General features: G+C 29.8%; 3 protein-coding genes across 3 annotated transcripts; all 3 read left to right on the forward strand.

The window, feature by feature from the left end:
* Positions 1–519: 519 nt before the first annotated feature.
* LOC115879462 (myrosinase 1-like) lies at positions 520–6,900 on the forward strand. The gene is made up of 12 exons (XM_030896351.1): positions 520–640; positions 823–932; positions 2,485–2,592; positions 2,805–2,900; positions 2,958–3,079; positions 3,365–3,611; positions 3,796–3,890; positions 3,996–4,137; positions 4,319–4,473; positions 4,927–5,070; positions 6,448–6,554; positions 6,715–6,900. The coding sequence occupies exons 1-12, from the start codon at positions 594–596 to the stop codon at positions 6,863–6,865; spliced, it is 1,524 nt and encodes a 507-aa protein (XP_030752211.1). The 5' UTR covers positions 520–593; the 3' UTR covers positions 6,866–6,900.
* A 1,766-nt stretch (positions 6,901–8,666) lies between these two features.
* LOC115879175 (myrosinase 1-like) lies at positions 8,667–10,417 on the forward strand (the record flags this gene model as incomplete). The annotated part of the gene is made up of 6 exons (XM_030895867.1): positions 8,667–8,768; positions 8,886–9,027; positions 9,190–9,296; positions 9,537–9,680; positions 9,886–9,992; positions 10,222–10,417. Coding segments are annotated over 6 exons (753 nt in total), but the record flags the coding sequence as incomplete, so codon positions are not given.
* Positions 10,418–11,509: 1,092 nt separating this feature from the next.
* Positions 11,510–20,098, forward strand: LOC115879461 (myrosinase 1-like). The gene is made up of 12 exons (XM_030896349.1): positions 11,510–11,574; positions 14,534–14,643; positions 14,734–14,841; positions 15,293–15,388; positions 15,449–15,570; positions 15,625–15,871; positions 17,211–17,305; positions 18,725–18,866; positions 18,989–19,143; positions 19,252–19,395; positions 19,598–19,704; positions 19,877–20,098. The coding sequence occupies exons 1-12, from the start codon at positions 11,525–11,527 to the stop codon at positions 20,025–20,027; spliced, it is 1,527 nt and encodes a 508-aa protein (XP_030752209.1). The 5' UTR covers positions 11,510–11,524; the 3' UTR covers positions 20,028–20,098.
* Positions 20,099–22,379: the final 2,281 nt, after the last annotated feature.

The raw sequence follows: 22,379 nt of genomic DNA on the forward strand, positions 1-22,379 counted from the left end.
CTCCGAGGAATGGACATCTACCTCTTACGAGGTTATAGGTACACCCTTCCACTGTTGGGTGTTAGCCCTCCATAGTCGGGGAGCTTATCTCCTGCTGAGGTAATAATTATTTTAATCTAATCTATACACCACCAAGTCTGTATCCTTACACCAAAAATAGTATTTCTACACAGAAACAGTAATATTGTTATGTTAATTTTAAAAATATTTGATTCTATTTGATAAACATTTCACCACAAGTACTACTACACTTAAAAAAATATTTAAATAATCAAAACAAATATTCGATTACGTAGATAACATATTATTTAACAAAAAAACAAATGTATAATGTTTTGTAATGATGATATACATAAGCTCTTAAAAAAATATCGAAAAATTCCGATAGATATTTAAACTCGTTACTTGAACATAATGAATTGAATCTTCGACACTTCAATGAATAAGCTTAAAAATTTGTAATTAAGGATATATTTTGTTAAAATAGTTTGTATAAACACTTAATTTATCTAATCAGATAGAAAAAACAAAATGTAAACAAAAAACTTCTGATATAAGTGAGAAGACAGGAGTGCATCTTGTTACTTGCCAAGATGAAGTTACTTGTTTGTTTGTGTTTAACTTTCTTACTGCAGCTTGGGTAAGTAGTAATGTTAGGTTATATCAAATATTAAAATGCTCTGTGAAAGAGAAAAATAAAGTGATCTAATTTATGGTATTACTAAAAGCATTAAATTGAGAATTTTTGGGTAATTCTAAAAACCAAAGACAAGGATGTATGGTAACTGTTTGATTATTTTGATTTATTTTTAACTTATCTAGGTATGCAGATGATGAGGAGGTAAGTAACATTGCTTTCCCCGATGGATTTTTGTGGGGATATGCATCTGCTGCATACCAAGTTGAAGGTGGTTGGGATGCCGATGGAAAATGTAAGTTTATAATATATTTTTTCAATTAATAATTTATAAAATAATTCTAGCTTTATTAAGTATTTTATACTTATATATTTTCAACTTTTTAAATATGTCTAATAGTAATTTATTTAAAATTAATATCAATGTTATTTATCATTGTTTTTTTTTTCAATCATAATCACGTATTTATAATCTTTAAATTACTGGATGATTTTCTATTATTGTAAATTGGTAAATAGCAATTATTTTCGATAAAAGAATAATGGATGTTTGAATTAATGTGTGTAGTAAATGGAAATTTATACGTAATTGTATACTTCACCGACACGAAAAACAAGCACCTTAAAATTTTCATGCATCTTGAAGTTTAACATACAAATTTTATTTTAATATACCCTCAGATTTTGGTGATTTTTTAAGCAATTACTAGCAAAATTATTTAACTTTTTAGTCTCTAAATTAACTATTCCTGTTTCCATGTGTCTATTATACGAGGGAAAACAAAAGGTTGTCATTTTGGCAAAAGTTTGAAACGCCATTTGAATATACATTTATTAAAGTTCAGAATTTAAAAATATATTTTTAAGCAAGATTCATCTTTTTTCGATAGTTTGTTTTCGCATTCATCTCAAGAGCTTTAGTTTTTTAAATATTCGGTTTTGAAGAAGATACTAACGATTTGTAAGTGATCAGTAAGTAATAAGTAATGGGTAAGATCAAAATGCAGGATTTTACTGCTAATATTGCTGTTAAGAGTCCATTTAACTAATCCGAAAAAGTAGCAAAATAAGCGTTCGGCATTTAAAACTGACTAGGTATTTTTACACAAATAAAGAAGGGAATTAAAGATAAAGGATTATACTATATCCGTATTGTAGCACATTTTTAGACAACTTCTTTATTTTTGAGATTTTGATAGTCAAACATCAACAAGATATTCCTGTTTGGGCTAAATTTTCTCGAAAATCAAGAGATAATTTAAAATTTCTTTACAATACTGAAATAGATTGAAGTTTTGTGATTAGTGATATATAATTTATATGGTTTTCTAACAAATTGCTCGCTATTTTGTGGCAAATGCTGAAGCAAACCTTAACCAACCCTTAATCCAAGCATGTGTGTTTGGAATTTTGGGTGTGGCTTTACACGATAGGATCGGGTTAAGGCTTAGGCAGATTTCTGAAATATAATATATATTTCCTTCGGCCACACACCCGTTTTACTCGACCACTGAGAGCGACCCGAAAGTACAGCGTAATGGACTCTTAATCTCTACTGTCCAAAAAAAAAACGAATATCTCCAATCAAAACAAAGCTACTAAGATAAACAAAAAAAATATCGAGAAAAAGACAGGACCTTGTTGGTAAAATTTCCTTTAAAATCTCTATTTTGTTGAAAAATTCCACAAGGTGTTTCAAACTTGTCGCCAAAATATGAACATTTTGTTTTTTTCCATATAATACACAAATGGGAACTTCAAAATGGCCCACTAGAACAAAATATATAGAGTTTTAAAAATTCCAATGAATATTTTAGTTGATTTACTGTATTATCGTTATCTTATAGCTCCAAGTATATGGGATAACGACGCACATAACAATCCCAGTTGGTTTCCCGAAGGACAGAATGGGGATGTAGCTTGCGATGCTTACCATAAAACAGATGAAGATGTTGGTAAGCTTATAGAAGAATAATACCTTACATTAAAAATATCATTACAGTTTATAATCATCTGCTGATGATGCTAACATGGTTAGCGAAACGCGCGTCCAGTGTAAAAGTAAAAGTGTTTTGGTGTATTGTGGTGATTTAGTGTTTTTATTTTGCTTAAAAATATCAGTTGAATTTTTATTCAATTTTTTACATATCAGTTTAATATCTTTTAGCTCTCCTGGTCTATCAAGGCGTCAAAGCCTACAGATTTTCTATCTCCTGGCCTAGAGTACTACCAACAGGTTTCACAGACAATATTAACGAAATAGGTAAATTCTAGCATTTTTTTTTCTATTCTAAAATAAAAATATTGTCACTAATTACAGGAATCGCTTACTATAAGGATCTTATCACAAAATTAAAGGCCAACAATATTGAACCTCTTGTCACTATGTATCACTGGGATCATCCTAGTTCACTAGAAGACCAAGGAGGATTTCTGAACGAAGTAAAATTAATTTTGCAGTAGTCAATGTCATCTGTAAAGTCTGTCCAACAAGTCAGGAAAGATTTTGACAGACAGAATCCAAAATAGGGTAGAAAATATAACTTACTTACCAATTAAAATGACAGAGAATCCTTTCGTTGGGCAGACTATACAAGGTGTTTGTTTATATTTGATAAGAAAATATACTTAGATAAACAGCAACGTATAAACTAGAGTAATATTATGTGTATACTAATTTTTAATTCTCTATTTTTTTTGTTTTATTTAAAATTTAATTATTTATAGAGTCTAATCATTCCCGCATTTGTTGACTATGCCACCCTATTGTTTGAAAGGTTCGGTGATGATGTAAAATGGTGGACCACCTTCAATGAGCCCAAACAAACTTGTGCCGGAGGTTACGATTGGGGCGGTATTTCCCCCCAAAAAAGATTATCGGGAGTTGGAGGTTACATCTGTGCCCATAACTTGCTAAGAGCTCACGCCAAAGCCTATAGAGTATACGATGAAAAATTCAGAGCTACTCAAAATGGTAAGAAAACTATAGATATCTTGTTGAGTTTGGCTTGTTTTCTCTACAACTACAATTTCTTCAGTGACTATAACACCAAGAAAATAAATTGGGATTACAACTCATTGAATTGGTAGTGGTTTTATTTAGTTGCAAGTATATTGCAAGTAAAAATAAAATTAAAAATAAATTATTGTATTTACAGGAAAGGTATCAATGGTAATTGACGAACCTTGGCATGAACCATCTTCAAATTCTACCCAAGATCAAGAAGCTGCAGAGCGTCAGAATTTGTTCAATGTAAGTACAAGATTAAATTATTTAAAGTAAATGTAAAACTACATCATCTCTAACAAAAGTTCTTAAATAATATCAGAAATAAAATTACCTATTTTTTTCTTATAGTATGGATGGTTTGCCGATCCAATTGTTTTTGGTGACTATCCGGACGTGATGAAACAACGTATTGCCGAAAGAAGCCAATTACAAAATCTATCACAATCACGACTCCCTAGTTTTACTGATGAGGAAAAAGCTGAATTGAAAGGTAAATGATAAAAAGAGAAGATATTTTTCTTAGAAATAATAATACATTTCAAGAAATTTAATAATAATATTAAAAGTCTCCTATTCGATAAGTTATAGTCTATTTGTTATATTTAATTATTGTATTTTAAAGCCCTTTATCATTTAGCCTTCTAAAAAATTTACATACAATTTTTTTACAGGAAGTTATGATTTCTTAACAATCAACATGTACACAACAGATTTGGTACTATGGCGTGAAGACGATCCTATTGGAGAACCCTCTATATACGATGACGTTGGTGTCACCACGTACCAACCAGATGACTGGGAGAAAACAGTTACAATCTGGTTCAAGGTATTCATCTAATTTTTTTTTGATCCAATACCATCTGGCAGTACTAAATATTAAGCCTGGTGACTTACTAATAATTGCCCATGGAACTCTGCGTACCTACCTAACTACCTATCTACTTACGTAGCAAATCGGATTCTGAGCTTCACTAAAGCTATATTTAAAAAACAATCGAGACTAATAAATAATAAGGCTAATATTCCGTGTGGTGTAAATTTTTAAAAGGTCAAATATTATCTCTCCAGATAATTTTATGCAAAAATTGTATTTGAATTTTTGGAAGAATCTTTAAAGCTTGGAAGCTCTTGGAAGAATCTTTACTTTTATCTAGAATTTCGTTTTATTCAGAATAGGCATTTAAAAGTTATTTTCAAAAATGTACCTTACCAGCTTAGTCTTCTATAGCATCTTACATTTTCCTTAATAAACAATAAAATAGTGTTTTTATGTTTATAGGTAGTTCCTTGGGGTGCTCGCTCTTTGGTACGCTGGATCAACAACAGATATGGTGACGAAAAAGGAATAATAGTAACTGAGAACGGTTATCATGACAACGGCAATAACCTCACCGATTTGGGAACCAGAGGCCGTTACCACAAGGTAAAGTTCCTAAATCTATTTTTATAGGCGGAACATTTAAAATGACAGTAATATTCTGAGTTGAATATATTCTTCTACAGTATGTCCCGGGATTGTCTTTACAAGGGGAAAAACTTTTTTATTGTTGACATTTTGGGAAAAATGCATTCTTGATAAAAATGTTTGCTTTTCCAAAATAGTTAATGCTGTTCATACTTTTTCAAATTTCCATACTGTTTTAGAGAAAATTAAAAAAGAAGATGAAAATGTGGTTGATTCTTTTCTTAACCATCAATCACAGTTCTACGGTAATATAATTTCAATGTCACTCCTCCCCCCCCCCTTGATAAATGGTTATTATTAATTCATAGATAAAGGAAATAAATTTAGATTGGAATGCCGCCAAAATATAAAACTGTTTTGGGTCGCTACTGTTGTACGCGATCTGGCGCTGCTATAGTGGTTGTTAAGAACAACCGCAAACAATACAGAAATAATTTTCTCTTGTCAAAGTCAGAATCTTCAAAAATTATAAAATCTTTCAAAATTTAAACCGCCCTCATTGAAAAATTACCCAAACGTTCTTACTCAAACTTGTAATAATTGTGAAAAAGTGGCATTAACTTAAAAAGCTGTGTTGTGAACTGTGAACTGCAAAAACTATCGTGGATCGTGGCATAACGCCGGTTTCCAATGTTTCATGGGTATTTCGTACATGTTCTTATATAAAATAAAGTTTCTTGTATGCAAGACACTGTATTTTATATATAAAATTAAAAGAAAATAATAATAAATTTGAATAAATAATATTTGGCATAATAATTCCGGAAAAAGCCGAACCAATCCGAAATGATCAAAAGCTTTGGGTCGCGACCGTTGCAAGAATAGCGCCAAATAGTATTTACATTGTCCTTATGGGCACTTTCCTATCTAAACTTCTTTCATTTATCTATGTATTAATTTTGATTAACACCATATTTTTTGTGGTTGATAAAATATCATCTTCCGATAACTATTATCATCACTTCCTAGCATTGAACTAAATAAAGTTTGTGCTTCATTAACATTTTAAATCGGCAAAAAATACAAGTTAATTAAAATTCTACCATTAACAATCTATTTAAATGAATTGTTTCTTATATCTATACTACAATATTATCAATATTCTTTATTTTAATAATTGATATTACAGAACATTATTATGATATCATAATAACATTAGCAAATGCTACCAAATTATTACTGTTAAGTTAATATACTTTATATATAGACTTAAATTGCTGTTCTAAAATATTTAAGGAACAGATATTAAAGAATTTCATAAATAATGAAAAAGACGATAATCCATTACTAGGAAAATAATGTTTAAAGTACTTAAATGTTTTTATTCGATTCCAGTTATACTTGAGCAACCTAAACGACGCTATATATAAAGACGGAGTTAATTTAATCGGTTATATGGCCTGGAGTCTGATGAATGACGTAGAGTGGTATGCTGGTTGGTTGTAAGTATTTTTTATGAAATTCAAAGTACAATCAACTAAGAACCAAGCAAATATTAATGTCAATAGCTTTAGCTCAACTATTATCAACATTGACTTGATGTCTGACTCAATCTAAAATAGTTTTCTTTGTAAAATGAAATAATATTTTGTTATTTTATAGGGTTAATCTGGGACATTACCATGTTGATTTTGACAGCGATGAAAGAACAAGAACTCCCAAGGAATCGGGAGTGTATTACAGAAAAGTCGTAACAACCAGTTGTCTTGTAGATAATTGTACGGCATCACCTATTAAATTAAACCTAAATTAAATATGTATTTTTATAAATAAAATTATTTAAATCTATGGTATTTCTTTAATTATAACCCTTACATTCACCATACCTTTGAATAAGAAGACTAAGGAGGGAGCATATCAAAAATCTTAGGTACACCGCGATGGGCCTCAAATATGGCCGACTTAAATTCCGGTTTATCAGTGTCGTTCTAATTTTATTTAAAAAATGTAAAACTATGATGTAGGGTAGACGTGGGGTAGACTCAATAATTTGTTGTTTTATTTTACGTTGTGAATAAATGTTGGTAGTTATTAAAATTGTTATAAAAATATATAATTCTAATAAAAATAGATAAGTTATAATAAGTATTTATTAACACAAACATCCGATACGCTACTGAAGCAGGTAAGTCAAATTAACGTATCTAAATTCTTTGACATCTAATCTTTGACAAGTAATAAATAAAAGCTAAAATGCAAGAAAAATATGTAATTTAGTTAATTTAAGTGAATTTCATAAATGATCGGTTTACTACACGTATGTATATTATATAGTCACTTACTAGCGAAAAGTTGTTCCATTATTTCACTCAATTTCTGCCGAGATCTACCGCACGCTACACAACCAACTATTTTAGAGTCTTTTTCGATAAATCGCGATAGTGTCACTGTTAATTTAAGTTCTGCCACAATTTCCATCTAGATTTACTCCCTTTATACAACTATCAGTAGTAGAATAAATAATAAATAACATAAAATAAGCTCCGTAAAAACTGACAAATCCACAAAATTTCAAATCAAATTCAAATGTGTCAAATGAATCGTCAAACAGAACTGTCAAGGATCCCCACCCTAGATAGCTTTTATGGTGGCTTTTCCGCCCACCATACATGAATACATGGATAGCATTATGCTCCTTCCTTAGTCTTCTTATTCAAAGCACCATACAATAAAACATAACACTTTTTTCATAATTATTGAAAAACTAATAGTTTCAATATGTAATGAATTCTTTTCAATTATTATTTTTACATTTAAAGATGTGTTACAAGGTTATAAGGTAAAAAATGTCTATACCTATGTGGGGGATTCATCTATCCAAAAAATCCTTTATGGGCATTTCGCCACTGCACTGCAAGAAAAATCTACAAAATAAAATAGTTATTTTTTGTAAACACTTCTGCGTTAAACCTAAACTATACTATATATTATGTTTAGGTTTAACGCAGAAGTGTTTACAAAAAATAACTATTTTATTTTGTAGATTTTTCTTGCAGTGCAGTGGCGAAATACCCATAAAGGATTTTTTGGATAGTTATAAGGTAAATACTGATAAACTTATCAAATCTTATTTTAATACTTTTGAAATACTTCTAAAAATTCTGAATAGTGAGACAAAACTAATGAAGCCCCTTCAACTACTAGAATACTTCTAACAAGTGTTTATAAAGGTTCGAACAAACTTATCAGCTCTATGAAATTAATGGTTTTTATTGGCATTTGTTAGTGAAAAATATTTTTGTTATTATTTCAACACAATTATAATAAACAAAATACAAGAAGTGAAAAATTAAGACCTAACCCCTACATATATGCTTATTCTTCTGCATTTGTTCATTTATATAAACCCTACCTTTTTTTTCTTTGAGCTCCATCTACGGTAACGTAGATGAAGCAAAGCACAATTATAATACATGAACAATAATGTATTCAAGTAAATTTATGAGTTTGTACGTATAAACTTCATAGAATGTGTTATATAAATTATATTCTTGGACTGAATTGTCTTTAATTTTGAGATATTACATATAAGTTTCGCCCAATGAATATCTATCTTTATAGGTCAGGTATCCATGGTAATTGACACTACATATCATGCTCCTGCATCAAATTCTACACAAGACATAGAAGCTTCAGAACGTCAAAATTTATTCCATGTATGTAATAATTAGAAATTAAAAAAATATCTATTTATAGAATTTTTATACCTAAATTACTCTTATTATGAGGTAGATTAAATTACATATATCTTTATGCATATTTTCTCTTAATAGTATGGATGGTTTGCTGATCCAATTGTTTTTGGTGACTACCCAGACATGATGAGACAACGTATTGATGAAAGAAGTGCATTACAAAATCTGACTGAATCACGTCTTCCTACTTTTACTGATGAGGAAAAAGCAGAATTAAAAGGTATTCTTTTGTCAGTTACAACATTTAGTAAAAAAAATATTAGATTATCTTCAAGATAAATATAATTAGGAATGTAGTGACAATAATAATATAAGTATTATATAAAGAGTATTTAATTTACTAATGTTTAAAAATATATTTTATAGGCAGCTATGATTTCTTGACGGCGCGATGACGACCCTATTGGAGAACCAAGCATGTCTGACGACGTTAGTGTCACAACTTACCAACCCGATGATTGGGAAAAAACTGTAACCTACTGGTTCAAGGTATTGAGAATATTGATCTTAACTCTAAAGAGAAACAATCATATATCAACAAATGTTCAATACCAAAAACGATGTATCATAAAATTATGTACAAAAAATTCGTCCAATTTTTACCTCACGTTAAGGTTTAAGAAAAGTTATCATGGGTTACGATCGCAGTACATTTGGACATTGCTAGTTTCTATAAATCATTTTATATCATTTATTCTATTTCTATCAAGACATTACTTAATTCCTTAGGTTGTTCCATGGGGTGCTCGTGATCTGGTAGTATGGATCAAGAACAGATACGGAGATGATAAGGGAATCTTAGTTACCGAAAACGGGTACCATGACAACGGCAACAATCTCACCGACTTGGACTCGAGAGGTCGTTATCACAAGGTAAATATCAACAATTTAACTACCCAGAATTCATTGATATCGACACAATTACATCTTTTATAGATGTAAATCATCATTCTGAAGTACTTATTGACTAAGCAAATAAAAGAAATATTAATATGAGTTACAAATTAATAAAATAATGACAGTATTTTGCTAGGTGCATTTTTTTCTGTTAAATTTTTGAATAACTTTTTGGTTTCAGTTATATTTGAGCAACTTGAACGACGCTATATATAAAGATGCAGTATATCTAATAGGTTACATGGCATGGAGTCTAATGAATGACGTGGAATGGTATGCCGGATGGTTGTAAGTACTTTAAAGTCTTTAATATATTAAATAAACGTAACTTTGTTGCTGTGTAACATATTAGACCAAAATACCGTATTAAAAAAAACACTTAAGATTATTGGTACTGCTATTTTGAATATTTTAAATCAGTTGAAATGCGAAATTACAAGAGAATTTTATACTATATTCAATTATACAGGAAAATAATTAATAATATTTTAATTTTTAATAATTATCTGTTTTATAGAGTCAATCTGGGACATTACCATGTTGATTTTGATAGTGGCAACAGAACAAGGACCCCAAAAGAATCGGCAGTATATTACAGAAAAGTCGTAACAACTAATTGTCTTATGGAAAACTGTACAGCTTCACCCATAAAGTACAATTTCAATTAAACTTATTTTAATACCACGGAATTATTTTTAGAAAATAAAATTAGTTAAAATACCCATTGTTTGTTTTATTTTCATAACAACTACGTTAAAAATTCAAAATGTTGCCCTTCAATAGTTAACCAAAAATTAAACAAAACTTTTTTTTAAATATCAAATCTTCAGGGTCGAAATATCCCATCCCTAAAAATATTTGCACTTATTTAAGTAATAAAAATAAGAATTACCCTAAAATATTTGCACTATTATATGTAATGCAGACTTAGAGCTTGATATAGGGGAAAGTCACCCGTACCCTACCAGCTCCTAAAGCATACCTCTTTAATATCTCGTTTATAATTATTGCAATAGCGAGACCCCTTTATGGTTTATTTACTAAGCCCAATGAGACATCCAGTAACGCCTAAGATCTTTTAAAAACTAGCACAAGTGCTTTTAGAAAAAATACATATCAAATACTCTGTGTATATGGCCTCTAATATTTCGATGATTTATGGTCAATGATTTTGTCTGGCTTAAAAAAATGCAATTAATGTTGTGTATATTTTTCTCAAACTAGATAATATTTCCTTATAATCCACATGGCTAAACATCAACTTACTACCTCAATTTATACCAGAATGATTTAAAAATGAGCAGTATTTAACTACATATTTCATTTGCTATCGTCATTCTTACATTTATTTATTTCAACTTCAATTTTATATACATAAAATATTTTGATTCGTGTAAATTTAAATAAAGTCTCAGTTTTTGTACATCGTACTTGAGAGATAACATGTTTTAGTGATAATAATCTATCAATATATTTTTAGAAGTGTTGGCATATTTAAATAAGCAAATATGTGCTATATGTCGATGACATAATTATTTAATACAATATGTGCACATAACATTTTTATTGTTTATGTATGACTCTTATACATAATTAATCAAAAATTCCTTAAGGTGCTTGAACCTTTTGACTATCAAGTATAATACCATAAATTTATCAATCTAATAAACAAATTCCAATTTAACAGTTCATATATTTTTATTGTAATAGTTTGCATAAACACTTATTTTATCTAATCACTGGAAAAAAACTCTATGTAAACAAGAATAATCTTGTACATATAAATCAGAGAGTGAAGATGCATGTTGTTACTTCGCAAGATGAAGTTACTTGTAGCGTGTTTATGTATTGTAGTTACACTGCAGCTAGGGTAAGTAACTAAATATTTAAAATATCCTAAGTATTCTATACTTTAGTCACTACAAGTACATTATACCTACTAAGATTAAGTAAATGGGCCAAACACTTGTCAAATGCGCTGAATTTCTGAAGCCACAGTTTTCTATTGTGAAATATAATACAGTTACATGCTGGTTATACAAATTTTAACAAAGTTAAATACTCTATTTTTGAATTATAATATTCAATTTTAAACAGCGTTTTTTAGTATAATATTTAACCAACTACAAAAGAAAAATGTAACTAAACTTATGAAAAGAAGACTTAAATCTTTATGCTACAACATTTTCAAAATCACACTTTATCATTGAAACTAAGAGGGCCATGATAATTTTGTTAGGCATCTGTTGTTTTACGAAAAAGTAGCATAAGTTTTGCGTAGATCCCAAAGTTCTATATTTTACTAATAAGTGAAATAACACTCACTTGCAACCAAATTAAGACACTCTGTACACTGAGTAGATATATTTAATCCTCTTAAATGCATACTTTTTTAATATTAATATCGACGGTTGAAAGGAGAAACTGCTAATACGCCACTTTCATAACTTTACAGAAGACCTTTGTCTGTTTTATTTTGAAACTCTGTCGCTTAAGACATTATGTTTCTCGTAATTTATTCAAAATTTAAAATCTTTAATGCGCCAAACCATAGGATTATTAGGATGAAACCTAAGTAGATCGACGCAGAAAAATTCGAAGATATAAATAACTCAATTTCCACAAAAGTGGCGTATTAGCCATTTCTCCTTTCAACCGTCGATATGTTTTTCAAATTAAAAAAAATCAATATAAGCATGAGTTTCATTTTGTCTAAGTATGGTAAAATTCCACATATTTTGAGAATATTGTTTTGATTCTAAGAAATAGTTTGAGAATCCACTTCATCCATTACTGTATTTTTTACTATTAAATAATTCTATTGATAACATGTCAAAACATTCAAAACACTGATAAAATAAATAGGTTCGTTCAACTTTTACAATGATTATACAGGGTGAATCTTAAATAAGTGCAAATATTTTTAAGAGTAGTATATTTTGACCCCAGAAAGACGATTATGAGGGTTTTCTTCTGTTTCACAGTTTAAAAGACCATTTGACTGAATATGTTGAAAAGCGTTTAGTGTAACACAAAAAGAAAAACTTTATTATAAACCCACTAACGAAATATACTAAATTAATAAACTACACTGAACCAAAAGTCGACATAAATACAATGAAAAAGTTCATTAATATAATGAATTAAATCATTAATTTTGAGCCGATGAACGATTTCATTGGCACAATGAAAAGTAATTCATTAACTCTATGAATTTTAAGTTCATTAAATCAATGAACAGTGTTCATTAATTTGAAGAACACATTCATTGGTACAATGAACAGATTTCATTAATACAATGAAATAATTTCATTGTATTAATGAACAGTGGCCCCACCAAAAGCGTCCAGCGTTCGGCGTGTCTCGCCAAAAACGTAAATAAAAACAAATCAATTTGTTTTCTGTAGCGTTTTTAGCGTTTTCTATGAGACCCCGTCATAGGCGGACGTAATATTTAATAATACATTAAAAATAAATTAAATACATAGTAAGCATTTTTTTAACATCTACTGTTTAGGAAGTAAAGTAAAAAATAGTTTTTATGCGTGAAAAGTGTTTTTTCTGCGTAAAAAAGTTTTTTACCAGAAACAATAAGTTTTTGACGCGTAAAAATTAGTTTTTTACGTGTAACAAATAGTTTTTTACACGTAAAAAATATTTTTTTTGGCGTAGAAAGGTTTTTTTAGCAGGAACAATAAGTTTTTGACGCGTAAAAATTAGTTTTTTACGTGTAACAAATAGTTTTTTACACGCAAAAAATTTTTTTTTTGCGTAAAAAAGTTTTTTTACCAGAAAAAAATGTTTTTTTACCAGAAACAATAAGTTTTTGACGCGTAAATAAATATTTTTTTACGTGTAATAAATATATTTTTACACGTAACAAATAGTTTTATACGCGTAAAAACTAGTTTTTACGTATAACAGTGTTATTCGCGAAAAATAATAAAAAATAGTACTTTACGTGTAACAAATGGTTTTTTACATGTAATAATTTGATTCACTTTTACAAAATTTGTATTAAAATATCAATATTTTTGATAAACACGTGGACTGCTCACAAATACACGTCGCGTCACTACGTATTTCTAAGCCGTTAACACGTTTCGTTACAACTAGCTCGTGTGTCAGGGCCGCGGCCGTCTCGCTAGCTCGTATGTCACGGCTTTGAATATTTACTCCCAGCGCGTAAAGAAGTTTCACTCCAAAAAGTTCCATAAATCATGTCCTAAAATTGCGTTAGCAACTAGTACTAATATATATTATTGACTATTCTATTATATAATTATAATTTTTTATTATATTATATTATAATTATAACAAGTAACCACAACACTAGAACATAAAAAAACTATACACATATAAACTAAAATTCTTAAAATAAATGGCAAATAATAATTATTATTTTTATACACACCACTGCTGTATTTGTCGCCGAATATATGCCCCGGCCCGTCCACAATTCAATCCCAGCATCTTTTATCTTCGTCTCTTCAACGCTAACCGCGCCGATCTCGCCTATCTCTTTCTCACAGGATTGATTATTGAACGGGCCGGGAATCCACGAGCTTGCGATATTACTTATCGACATCTTGATAGAAACTGCAGACCTGCCGCGTCTTTTGCGTGTTTTTACTGGACACAAGTCGAAAAAAATGCTTAAAACGGTAAAATCGCAAAAAGCGCTTAAGACGCAAAAAACGCAGAACGCTAAAAACGCTTTCTGTGTGGCCGTGGGCTTACACATAATAATTAAAACACTAAATTTTTAATCATATGCTGATGATGCTGACTAAAGTTTTTATTTTTCTATATTCAATCTATTTATCTAGTTCTGCAGATGATGAAGAGGTAAGCACCATTGCTTTCCCAGATGGTTTTATTTGGGGTTATGCATCAGCTGCTTACCAAGTAGAAGGTGGTTGGGACGCAGATGGCAAATGTAAGTTTAAAATACTTTTATTCACGAACCATTTCTTTTACCACCTTACTTTAATACTACCCCCTATTTACTATATTATGTAATCTATAGCTGAAAGTATCTGGGATTACGATGCACACAACAATCCCAGTTGGTTTCCCGAAGGACAAAATGGAGATGTAGCGTGTGATGCTTACCATAAAACAGACGAGGATGTTGGTAAGTATTTGAGTAGAATGTTAGAAACATAGTAAATATTTGATCAAAAACATTGACAACAACTTAACTAGATATTACCTCAAGATTTAACGTCATAAAGAAGAACTAAAAACTAACTTAAACAAGGTGCTAAATAACCATTGATGCTCATACCTAAGATACTTCTTTTTCTTCTTCAAGTGTTTATGTATAAACAATTTGATACATTATGTTTCAGCTCGTAACACTATCATTTAGTACAGTCCGAATAATATTTAGTACACTCTGAACCGCTGTAATTAAATAATAAGCACAACGTTTTCCAAACATTTTGTGCATCATTCTACAACAAATTACCACAATTTATTTAATAATATATTTTATTTTTGATTATAAACTTGTTCGAAACAGAATTTTTTTAAATATAATTAAAAAAGAATCAAAGCAATATAGCAAATATGATATGTTTCAGGACTTCTAGTTTATCAAGGTGTAAAAGCTTACAGATTTTCAATCTCCTGGCCTAGAGTATTACCAACAGGTCTTACAGACAATATCAACGAAAAGGGTAAATCTATATAAATCATTTCTCTGCATAAATAATGATATTGTATTTTGAAATAAACAGGAATTGCTTATTACAAGGACCTTATTACCAAACTCAAAGCAAACAATATTGAACCTATCGTTACAATGCATCATTGGGACCATCCCAGAGCACTGGAAGAACAAGGAGGATTCCTAAACGACGTAAAATATTAATTTCACCAAACAGTATAAATAAGTTATCTGGGTATGTTTCAGAGTCTAATTATTCCTGCATTTGTGGATTACGCTACACTACTGTGGGAAAGATTTGGTGATGACGTCAAATGGTGGACCACTTTTAACGAACCCAAACAAACTTGTGCTGGAGGTTACGACTCTGGTGGTATTTCTCCCCAAAAGAGATATTCGGGTAGAGGAGGTTATATTTGTGCTCATAACGTATTGAGAGCTCACGCCAAGGCTTACAGAGTGTACGATGACAAGTTTAGAGCTACTCAAAATGGTGAGTTAGAGGCCAAAATATATTTAATTTTGTATCATTATTGACATCATCAATTGCAGCTACCGCCCTTTATCGTGCTACATTTTTTAAATAGTATTATTTCATTCTCCTCTATGTGTCTCCCTTTTGTGCTGTTTGATGCCATTTTTCTATCTTGCTTTCTGAAACCATAGTTTCGTTGTTAGACTTAATACGTCATTCTAATACTAGTATGCCATTTTGGTAGTTTGTCTTTCACCAGTTCTCCTGGCTAGATGGCATGCTCATTGCCATTTGAAGGATTTAGTTGTGTGAGTAATCAGGTGCGCTCTTTGAGTCTTCTGTTATATCCAATCTATAATTTTGTTGTCCCTCTCTGCAACTACAGGTATACAGGATATTTCAAAAACATGTGCTATGTGCATGTGGGTTATCGCTGGAATATTTTTCTAAAAAAAGCATGTACGCGACTGACTTTTTTTTCTCTTGTTAGCAAAATAGTGTAAGCAATTTAATGTCGATTAAAAGTTGTCTCTCGATTATTTGTCGATTTCGGCCTCCTTGATGAGATAAACGCAATTTTATTAATTTGCCTTGATCCAAGTCAATAGCAACCTTTAAAAAAATTTAATATCATTAAGTTGTGAAAGTTTTAAACATGGATATGGAAATGCATAGCTTTACAGTTACAGGATGTTAAAACTTTTTAAAATTAGTTTTTTTGTAATTATGTATCTTAAATACCATTATTTTTTTTATTTGAAATTGCTGTATGTTGGACTAATAGTAATATTTAATAATAAATTAAGTAAAATATGTGATTTATAATTTTTATTTAAATTTTATTAATCGTGATTAATAAAATTGCGTTTATGTCATCAAAAAAGCCGAATCGGACAAAATATCAAGAGATAACTTTTAATTGGCATTAAACGGCCTACATAATTTCAATATTAAAAGAAAAAAGTCAGTGGCCCACATGTTTTTTTTTGAAAAATATTCCAGTGATAACCCATATGCACGTCCCTGATGCATGTATTGACACTTTTTTAGCATTAAAATATATAATACTTATAACTTTGACCCTCAAAATTTCATTGAAATCATTAAAGGTAATTGGAAGAATATTATAATAAATCGAAAAATTATTAAAGGTTTAACACCCTCCAGCTACGAAACAAAGCAGAATCGGACCTATGTTGATATGAAAAATAAGTCTTATTTTTACTTGAAGAATCATCGCACGAGAAATGGCAAATGTTTTTTGAAACACCCTGTATATCACTCAATAGACCTTTCTGGCCAAGTTTTTCCATGATTCATGAAAGTCGACATGGAAAATAAAATAATAATTTTATAGGAAAGGTATCGATGGTTATTGACACTTCATGGCACGGACCTGCTTCCAATTCTACTGAAGACAAAATAGCCTCAGAGCGTCAGCTTTTGTTCAATGCAAGTAAAAAAAAGCGAAAAATTAAATAGATCAGAATAAATGCTTAAGATAAAGGTATTACTTTTTAATAAATTGTACTGAAGCTGTGGTTGGTTCCTTGTGAAACATCGTTGAAATATTAGTATTTTAATAAAGCACGCTTTTAGATGTTTCAAAAAACTTTTAATAAGAGTAACTTTAACTCTACATATATGTTTCGGCTTGTTAGGCCTTTTTCAAGAGTTTTTTAAGAACTAATCGTCTAACTACACTGTAACTATATATATATTTGCTATGGGGGTGGGTTCAGAGAGTTTACAATAGGGGTAATAAAAAATGTGTTTAGAAATCCTTGTTGGTCGTTAACATTATTTTCGTTTTTAACAGATTTTAGTATTTCTAACTGTTCAATGTAATTTAAGCGTCTACCTTTTGTTTCTCTGTGTAGTAACTTAATTGAGTTTTCATTAATTTTGTGATTATTTACTATACAATGAGTTGCAAGACCAGAACTATGCTGGAGATTATTAATAGACTTTACATGTTCTTTAATCCTTATATCTAAATTTCTACCTGTTTGGCCTATGTACACGGCATCACAATCATTGCAATCCACCCTATATACACCCGACTTATTTTTGACATTAGTTGTGTCTTTATTATTTAATAAAATTTGACCTAAATTTCTTTTATTTACGTTAATAGTTTTACATCCTATTTTATTGAGATTATTTGATATTTTGTTAGTTAAATTAGGAATGTAGTAGTTTAAAAGTCGATAATTGTTATTGTCTTTAGAATTAGCGGAATAAAAATTTTTCATTAATATTTTCTTTTGTTTTTTCTTTAGCATATTATCAATAAGGGAACACTTATATCCATTGTTGATGGCGATTTGTTTAATAATATTTTACTCTTTTTTAAAATTCTCTGGGCTCAGTGGAAACATTACTAATCTATGAATTAAACTATGAAAGGGTGACATTTTGATTTGCCAGGATTGGTGTGATTGACTATGTATTATAGTGTCTGTGGTAGTGGGTTTTCTACAATTTGATATTTACAGAAAACTAACTACTAAAATCTGTTAAAAAAAAATCGAAAATAATGTTAACGACCAACAAGGATTTCTAAACACATTTTTTATTACCCCTATTGTAAACTCTCTGAACCCACCCCCATAGCAAATATATATATATATATATATATATATATATATATATATAAACATATATATATACAATATATATATATATATATATATATATAGTTACAGTGTAGTTAGACGATTAGTTCTTAAAAAACTCTTGAAAAAGGCCTAACAAGCCGAAACATATATGTAGAGTTAAAGTTACTCTTATTAAAAGTTTTTTGAAACATCTAAAAGCGTGCTTTATTAAAATACTAGTATTACTTTTTATTTATATCTTCTATTATAGTACGGATGGTTTGCCGATCCAATTGTATTTGGTGACTATCCAGACTTGATGAGACAAAGAGTTGACGAAAGAAGTAAATTACAAAATCTAACAGAATCACGTCTTCCAACCTTTACTGATGAAGAAAAAGCAGAATTAAAAGGTATTATTTTAGTACATATTATGTTTTCAAATTATATCTATTTTTAATAAAATCTTTCAAAATTACAAAACCTAAATGGAAATTTTTTGTATTTTGAAATCTCATCATATTATGCTTTGTAGGTAGTTATGATTTCCTGACAATTAACATGTACACCACTGATTTGGCAAAATGGCGCGATGACGATCCCGTTGGAGACCCCAGCATATACGACGACACTGGTGTCACAACTTACCAACCAGACGACTGGGAAAAAACAGTATCAAACTGGTTCAAGGTACTGAAAACATAATTTTCGAGTTTGATTCTAATTTAAATTTGAAACAGATTTAATTTTTAAGTTTACCAGCCCAACACTTTTGTAAGAAAAAAATAAATTCCATAGGTTGTTCCATGGGGTGCTCGTGCTTTGGTCGTATGGATCAAGAACAGGTATGGAGATGACAAAGGTATCATGGTAACTGAAAACGGTTACCATGACAACGGCAACAATCTAACTGACTTGGGCTCTAGAGGTCGTTACCACAAGGTAAATAAAATCAATTAAATTAAAATCGATAATAGGTTCACATAAGTATATAAAAACAAATATATTATTATTTTAAAGGCTTAGATCGTCATTCTGAAGTACCTATTAAGTAAACAAGTTAAAAAAAAATAATGATATAAGTTATTAAAGATGTAGTGATTAATACTGAAGTTTTAATTATTTAATGGCTTTTGGATTTTAGTTATATTTGAGCAACTTGAATGATGCCATATATCAAGATGGGGTAAATTTGATTGGTTACATGGCATGGAGTTTGATGAATGACGTGGAATGGTATGCCGGTTGGTTGTAAGTACCACAAAATATTTCTATAAGAAATCACAATAACCTCATTACAATGTGTATCATTTATTAAACAAGTAGAAATTTATATTTTTGTTAATATATGTAATTTTTACTGAAATAGTTATGAAAAAACTAAATATTAGAATGATTTTTAACAATTCTTTATGTTTTATAGAGTCAATCTGGGTCATTACCATGTTGATTTTGACAGCGACAACAGGACAAGGACTCCAAAAGAATCGTCAGTATATTACAAACAAGTCGTAACAACAAATTGTCTTGTGGAGAGTTGTACAGCTTCGCCCATAAAATTGAACTTAAATTAAACTTATTTTTTATAAGCAAAGTCACTTAAATAACAACTGTGAAGCAGCGTCAAAAAGAAAGACACCTATTTTTTATAAATAAAATTAGTTAAAGTACTATATTTGTTTAATTAACATAACTCTTAAATCCACTAAATTATTAAAATTGTTGCTATCTGCAGTATTAAAAAAAATTCACAAAAACATGATACCTTGAATAAGCAATGGTAAATTCATAAATTAAACATTTTTAAGTTGAAAAATATAAGTATAATATAGTTTAAAATAAATACATGAAGAATATGGATATTGTAAACAATATGCAATCATAACCTTATTAGTTATGACAAAAATAACTAAATTTCTTCGTGTAGCGCTTCGTGCAAAGCCACTGGAATAAACGTCCAGCTCAGGACGAACGATTTGGGCTATAATTTAATGAAAGTCGGTATATTCGATCTGTCTAAATCAATCTATTAAATATTACACAGGAAGAGCAAAAAAAAATATTTTAGTTTGATTTAAAATTTCCCAAATCATTGTTATTTTAAATTCAACCCTATTTATATTTTTTAAAAAATGAAAAGACTAATAAAATTGCTTTTAAACGATATATCATGTTCCTATATTTAAACCTACCAGTTTTTTAAGTAGGCATATTTAAAAATTAATAATTCTATTATTATAGTTTTATGTTAAGAATTTCCTTACCATGACAATTTTAGAAATTGAGTATATTAGTATATGTATTCAAAAGTAGAGTCTAATTGATACGTAATATAAAGTTTGAATATGGTAAGGATTCTCTTTAAACGAAAGAATTATAATAGAATGATTATCTTTTAAATTGATTTACTGAACAAACCAGAAGGTTTAGGGATAGCAACATGATATATCATTGAAAAGCAATTTTATTTATGCTTCGATTTTTTAAATAACATACATAGGCTTAAATTTAAAATAACAATGATTTGGATGATTCTACAACAAACGGAAATAAATGTTATTTTGATCTTCCTAAATAATGTCGACTTTCCTTAACCTATAAACCAAATTTCAGCTCCCAACACACTGAATTTACAATTTAAGCAACGCGTATTCAAAATCATGTCAATTCTACACATGTCAGAGATAGGAATAGGTTAGTATAATAGAAACATTTTGAGATATGAAAACAGTTTCAAAAATATGTAATAATATACCAGGATATTCTCTCTCTCTCCAAAGATGAAAAATACCAAAGATGCTGCAACTTTTAGTACGAAGAGGAAACACTGTAACACTGAAAATAATTTAGGCAGATGGAGCTGGTACCTCTATGCAAAAATCCAAACAAACGTAAAATATTATCTATTAATGCTATAATTATACAATTAAACATACATAAAATTTTGGTTAAGATCGATTTAAAAAAAAGATTTATTTTATTGTTTAGTATTAGTAAACGAAAAATTTAAAAATTGTGCCTTTTATATAACATTTATCCATTCATATTTTTTAGTTTAAAATAAATACATGAAGAATATGGATATTGTAAACAATATGCAATCATAACTTTACCAGTTATGACAAAAATAACTAAATTTCTTCGTGTAGCGCTTCGTGCAAAGCCATTTTGAAAATTATCGAAAACCCCAGGGATTCTCGGTAATTACGATGCCGGATTACGTCATCGCTCAGCGTCCCGACGCGACGGAACGCCGACTGGAATAAACGTCCAGCTCAGGACTTCAGAGATAGTCTGTGTATGTCCACGTAACTGTTGTTGGATAAAGTGGCTTAAAAGTTTTAATGTTTAGCAGACTATACGAGATAGAAAATGTTGCAGATTTAATGTCTGAATAGGATTTGTAGAATTGCCAATTTATCTAGAGTTTGTTTAGGAACAATAAAAAAAGGCATATTAAATTAATAGTAAATTCAAACATAAATCAGTTTAAAAACAAAAAGAGGTACAGGCATAGCAAGACCATTGTCCATTCCAAATAATGCTAAAGCCACAAAGACACTGGTAATGCTCAACAGGAATAAAGTGCGGGTTACAACAGTTTTCCTCACAGGACATATGGCTGTCTAATGCCATCTGAACAAGCTCAGAAAGGAAGTCTGTGCTGCAGACTCTGCGATAAGGATCCTAAAAGAGCAGATCACATAATGTGCCACAGCGAGGCTCTGGATCGCAAGAGATGCTTTCTATTTGGGAAAGCAAGGTTGAAACTGTAAAGACTATGCTCCTATTGTAACAAGGACTTGTACAAGATAGTGTAGGGCAAGGATAAAGCAAGGAACAAGGGGAACACAAAAAGGAAGGCAAGGAACAAGGCAAGGAACAAGGGTAGGAACATAGGATTTGGTGTAGATATAGGAAATAAA

The sequence above is a fragment of the Sitophilus oryzae genome, unplaced genomic scaffold, assembly GCF_002938485.1.
Source record: "Sitophilus oryzae breed Bouriz unplaced genomic scaffold, Soryzae_2.0 scaffold_1576_pilon_pilon, whole genome shotgun sequence".
In the NCBI taxonomy this organism is placed as follows: Eukaryota; Metazoa; Arthropoda; class Insecta; order Coleoptera; family Curculionidae; genus Sitophilus; species Sitophilus oryzae.

Excerpts from the sequence above, each read along its gene's own strand:
- LOC115879461 (XM_030896349.1), top strand. The coding sequence starts at position 11,525 with ATGAAGTTACTTGTAGCGTGTTTATGTATTGTAGTTACACTGCAGCTA. Across the intron at positions 17,306-18,724 it reads AGCGTCAGCTTTTGTTCAAT|TACGGATGGTTTGCCGATCC; the intron begins GCAAGTAAAAAA and ends CTTCTATTATAG. Across the intron at positions 19,396-19,597 it reads CTAGAGGTCGTTACCACAAG|TTATATTTGAGCAACTTGAA; the intron begins GTAAATAAAATC and ends TTTGGATTTTAG.
- LOC115879462 (XM_030896351.1), top strand. The coding sequence starts at position 594 with ATGAAGTTACTTGTTTGTTTGTGTTTAACTTTCTTACTGCAGCTTGG. Across the intron at positions 2,593-2,804 it reads TAAAACAGATGAAGATGTTG|CTCTCCTGGTCTATCAAGGC; the intron begins GTAAGCTTATAG and ends AATATCTTTTAG. Across the intron at positions 5,071-6,447 it reads CCAGAGGCCGTTACCACAAG|TTATACTTGAGCAACCTAAA; the intron begins GTAAAGTTCCTA and ends ATTCGATTCCAG.